At 39.4% G+C, this 4,866-nt stretch overlaps 1 protein-coding gene across 1 annotated transcript in view; it reads right to left on the bottom strand.

Annotated features, from left to right (window-relative positions):
- The window catches only part of LOC104618349 (chromosome unknown open reading frame, human C9orf72), a 12,815-nt gene extending 9,442 nt beyond the window's left edge, over positions 1–3,373 (bottom strand). The window contains exon 1 of the mRNA XM_010283919.1: positions 2,886–3,373. Within this exon, the coding sequence (XP_010282221.1) occupies positions 2,886–3,329 (444 nt within the window). The 5' untranslated portion in view covers positions 3,330–3,373. The remainder of the gene's footprint in view (positions 1–2,885) is intronic.
- Between the last annotated feature and the right edge of the window lie 1,493 nt (positions 3,374–4,866).

Below are 4,866 nucleotides of genomic sequence, written 5' to 3'. Positions count from 1 at the left end.
ATTTTAAACAGATCAATGCTCCCTACTCTGTCCCCCACCACACCTCTCACATGCTTGGGTAGGAGAGGCAGGAAAGGAAGGGTGTGATGACAATAACAAAACATTAAGTTTCTTCATTATAGATCAAGAAAATGAAAAATGATCAGATTATGGTGCAGAATTCCACTTTATGTATGGATTTTTATTTTCAAATGGATAAGGTACAGACTGATGGTTCCTGATGCAGCAAGAGAAAAATGCAGTCTCCAAAATGAGAAAAATTATTTGTTTGGGGAGGGTAGGGAAACTAGGACTTTTTATTTTCCACATCTTGAGACACTGACAAGTCTTAATAACATTGTTATATAACCAAGTACAGGAGACATGAAACCGTAATAAAATACACAAAACACAGTGTACAAGAGACTGGACAAAGTTCTCAAAACAGACTCAGCAGCAGCTGAGTAGCACACTGCATTCAAAATGCAACTTACAATGGAATCAAGTTATTGTTCACAAAGAGAATTCGTCATTAATCACTGGAACAATCAATACAAGACACAAAAAATAGAAGATGCTGCGAGAACTAATGATATCTTTTGCTAGATGCTGGCAGGTTATTGCATTTTATTGGTTACTTATTAGTTTCCTGTCACTGAACTACTCAAAGTTGATCAAATGGGAAAAAGAGTTTACATAACTTTCTTTGAGTAGATGAATAGGGAACAAGCTACAGTAACTTGCCCTAAAACAGTAATAAAACTTGTCTAACCATCTAGAAGAAGCATCGGTGAAAAACAACACTGGAATGAGGTAGATTCCTTTGGGGCACCTCCATCCTTGTGTTCAGTGTCAGTGAAGTAAGACATCTTTGACAATGAAGATCTTTTGCTTTAAAAGAAGTCAGTCTTCATGAAGATAAGGCTGAGCAAAAGGTGTAAGCCGCTTCTTTTTAAAAATATAACAAACATCTGGAACGTAAAATTGAAGTAGATTAAAGGGATTTATAATGCCATATAGATGACTTGCTTGGAGTTGCTTGTCTGTCTTTGCCAGTCTGAACACTGTTTCATGTTTCTCCTAGTCCTGAGTTCAGAAGGTTTCTTCTCTGCTAAAGTCTAGCTGAAACTGTTGTCTGGCTCTACACAGAACTCATGAGAGCTGGTAACCACAACCATTACAAATTCCAGAGCAAATACATAGTTCCTTTCAGATATGACTTCAACATTTTTTTGTTCTGTTGTAGCCATAGTTGCTGAACTGCCTCAAAACGCAAACTACAAAATGAGCCTTTTTTAATTCAATATTATCATTCTACAACTCATGTATAAATTTTAATCTAGATTTTTAAAGCAGTTTTCTCTCTTCTAGGTAAGGCTGCAGAACTGCAGATATATGCAGGGATCTTTGATCTTCCTCAAAAGAAAAAAGAAAAGACAGACAATAAATGTCTATTTCAGAATGTATCACTGTCTGAACTAACCCAGTTGAACTATCTGCTTCAAGAACATCTGGAAAAGAATGAAGACCTTCATGACTAATTTCTGAGGAAACTAGTAGAAAACATTTTTTTTGGTCATTCTCAAATGACCAAATCATAGCCACCTGAGGGCTATTTCTACTGTGGAAACATACGGATATGGAACAATGTTCAAAAGAGAGAAGACGTACTGTAGTTAAGAATGATGGACAATTTCTATTTGAACACTCACATTAAAAGTCAGTACGAAGGACACTGAATGACTGAGAGGCAACATAATCAAAAACATGAGATAGCATTCACTTATGTCAAAAGCACTAACATCCAGCAGGCTTTCAGAAGACTAGAATAGGAATGAAATACTTGTGTTTCTACTATATTGAAAATTAACTTTCTGTCCTACCCTCCCCCTGAAAAATAAACCCTAAAAGTATCAAAGGCCAATGTGATGGAAAACACTGCCAGCCATCATCAAGCAATACAGCAAAAATCAATGCTGTTCATTCATGTAGCAAAATGAAAACACCACCACAAAAATTAACATCAGCTGATTATTTCTGGAATCTTAATTAGTTCAGATAAGAGCACTCTAAAAGGAAGTTTAAAGTATGTTGATCAGAGGTCTCAAAACAGAAGAGGAACAAAACCTTTATCAGACAAACATGCATCACCATACACATTACAGCTGGCATGCAATCTGCTGCTCTAAGACAACTTGTACTCCATGAAGACAACAGGGATTTTCATTTTTATTATTAGAATATTATTTATTTTAAATAAAAATACATAACAATTTTCACTTAATAAGGAAATATCCATAATGTACCCAAAGGTAAGAGTTGCAATTCCTCAGAAAAATTTAGCATGTTTTCCTTTTTAGATTTTAAAAGTAGAAATATTTGGACTAAAGTAGATATATTTTCATGGTTCTCCCATTAGTTTTGCACAATTTTAATACCTGCTAAAATGCTTGTTGATACTCTTATTTTGAAAAATGAACTGTAACAATGACATTAATTGCATCAGGTCCCTTTTCTGGACCTCAACAGTGAAAACAATGATTTCAAACACTGTACATGTACAATTCTTCCTAACTTAAATACACTAATTAACACAGTTAAAAGCAACAATTTACATCAAATTGTATGAGAGATGAAAAACTGTACAGGATACCTGTTTCACCCAGATAGCCTGGTATAGGTTATATAATATTACCAGGATAAATCATGCAGCAAAAAATCCCAGCCTTGAATTTGTTGACATATGGATAACTTTTAACCTGCAAAACTGTATACTTGTAGACAGGTCAGCCTCCTCTGAGTTTCTGTGTCTGGATTGCTAGATAAAAGGTGTCACAGAACCTTAATTCTTGCTTTTGCTCAAGACAACATGGACAACTGTTTTTAGTAATGAACAATAAACCTACCTTATGCATCCATATTCTTCCTTTCCTTATAATATGCGTTAACCTATCCACGCACACTCTGTGAAGCGGTAGGTAGAAGCCCAGTTCACTTTGTGGAAGTATAATTGATAGACCATATGTGCTTCTGTCCCCATTCCAGTTTCCATCAAAGATTAATGACACAATGATTACCCTTTTTTCTGCCAAGACGAAGAACTTCACATCTATTGCACCGCTTTCTGCATTCCGAAGTATTTCTCCGTTCAAGGTGTGGTTAGCAAGAAAAGTTATTTCACCATCACTGAGAAGTACCTGTTCTGTCTTTGGGGCCCAGATATGCCGCACTCGGGGGCCAAGAATATTGTCCCAGTAAGCAAAAGTTGCAGCTAATAAAGGTGACTCGCCATTCAAAGAGATTTCTGTTTTAGCAACTGCAGGAGACGGTGGTGGACAAAGAGCTGACATGTCTGTTTCCTCTCTTGTGTGTAACTGAAATGCTTACATTACCTAAAAAAAAGTTTTCATAGAAAAAAACCAAAGTTACAGAGGCTCTCATTATTATCTTACCTTCTTTTGTTTCCAGATAAGACTTAAAGAGACAACCTGGCTTCTATACCTGACACTTCATTCAAGAATCATAGAATCATTAAGGTTGGAAAGGACCTCTAAGATCATCAAGGCCAACCATCAACCCATCACCACCATGCCCACTAAACCATGTCCCAAAGTGCCACGTCTACATGTTTTTGAACACCTCCAGTGATGGTGACTCCACCGCCTCCCTGGGCAGCCTGTTCCATGCCTGACCACTCTTTCAGTACAGACATTTTTCCCAATAGCCAATCTATACCTCCCCTGGCACAACTTGAGGCCGTTTCCTCTCGTATCACTTGTTACGAGGGAGAAGAGATCAACACCCACCTCACTACAACATCCTTTCAGGTAGTTGTAGAGAGCGATAAGATCTCCCCTCAGCCTCCTCTTCTCCAGACTAAACAGCCCCAGTTCCCTCAGCCGCTCCTCATAAGACTTGTTCTCCAGAATCCTCACCAGCTTCCTTGCCCTTCTCTGGACATGCTCCAGCACCTCAACGTCCTTCTTGTAATGAGGGGCCCAAAACTGAACACAGGATTCGAGATGTGGCCTCACCAGTGCCCAGTCCAGGGACACGATCACTTCCCTACTCCTGCTGACCACACTATTGCTGATATAGGCCAGGATACCCTTGGCCTTCTTAGCCACCTGGGCACACTGCTGGCTCATGTTCAGCCAGCTGTCAACCAGCACCCCTAGGTCCTTTTCCACCAGGCAGCTCCCCAGCCACTCCCATACCTTCCATATAACAAAGTGGTATGCTTTACATATGTTAGTCAGTCAGACCTCAAATATCCTTTACTCACTATAAAGGTATGATGAGCCTGCACAACATTCAACTTGTGTAAGAAAACTGACACATGACAAATATATCCTTTACATCATGGTGACATGCAGGGTGACAAGCAGGGTGCTGCAATACAAGACAAATGCTCAGCACTTTATAGAGTGTATTGATGGACAATTCTTCATACTGCGTAGATACAAATCCTTAAACATTTTCCCTAGCAGTTTCCAACAACTCTACAGCTTCCCCATTTTGATGGGGCTGCAGATGAGAACAGGAAGTTTCTCCTTCCCTAAATGTTATGCTAATGTCACAAGAACAGATTAAACAAAAAAGTTTTACGAACAAATTCAACCGAGGATGGAAAACTATAAAAGCTAAAATGCATTTATCTTGACGAAGCCTCACATGACCAGAACTTAGCCTTCCTTTCCCCTCTGCCTGCAGCTCTCCATATGATAGCAGAGGGCAGCTCCCCACAGTATCAAAGGTGCAGTAACTCCCAGCCAGGCCTCTGGCACCGTTTCGCTTCACGTATCGGAGTCTTTTTTGCCTTGCGAGCGTCCCCAACAAGGCGGCCCGGGTGCACTTCCTCACGGCCGGAGGGTAAAGCACCTTTCT

Source organism: Phaethon lepturus, unplaced genomic scaffold, assembly GCF_000687285.1.
Source record: "Phaethon lepturus isolate BGI_N335 unplaced genomic scaffold, ASM68728v1 scaffold55303, whole genome shotgun sequence".
Lineage (NCBI taxonomy): Eukaryota > Metazoa > Chordata > Aves > Phaethontiformes > Phaethontidae > Phaethon > Phaethon lepturus.
The sequence above is the reverse complement of the archived record's forward strand: the minus strand, read 5'-3'. Positions and strand labels throughout refer to the sequence as shown.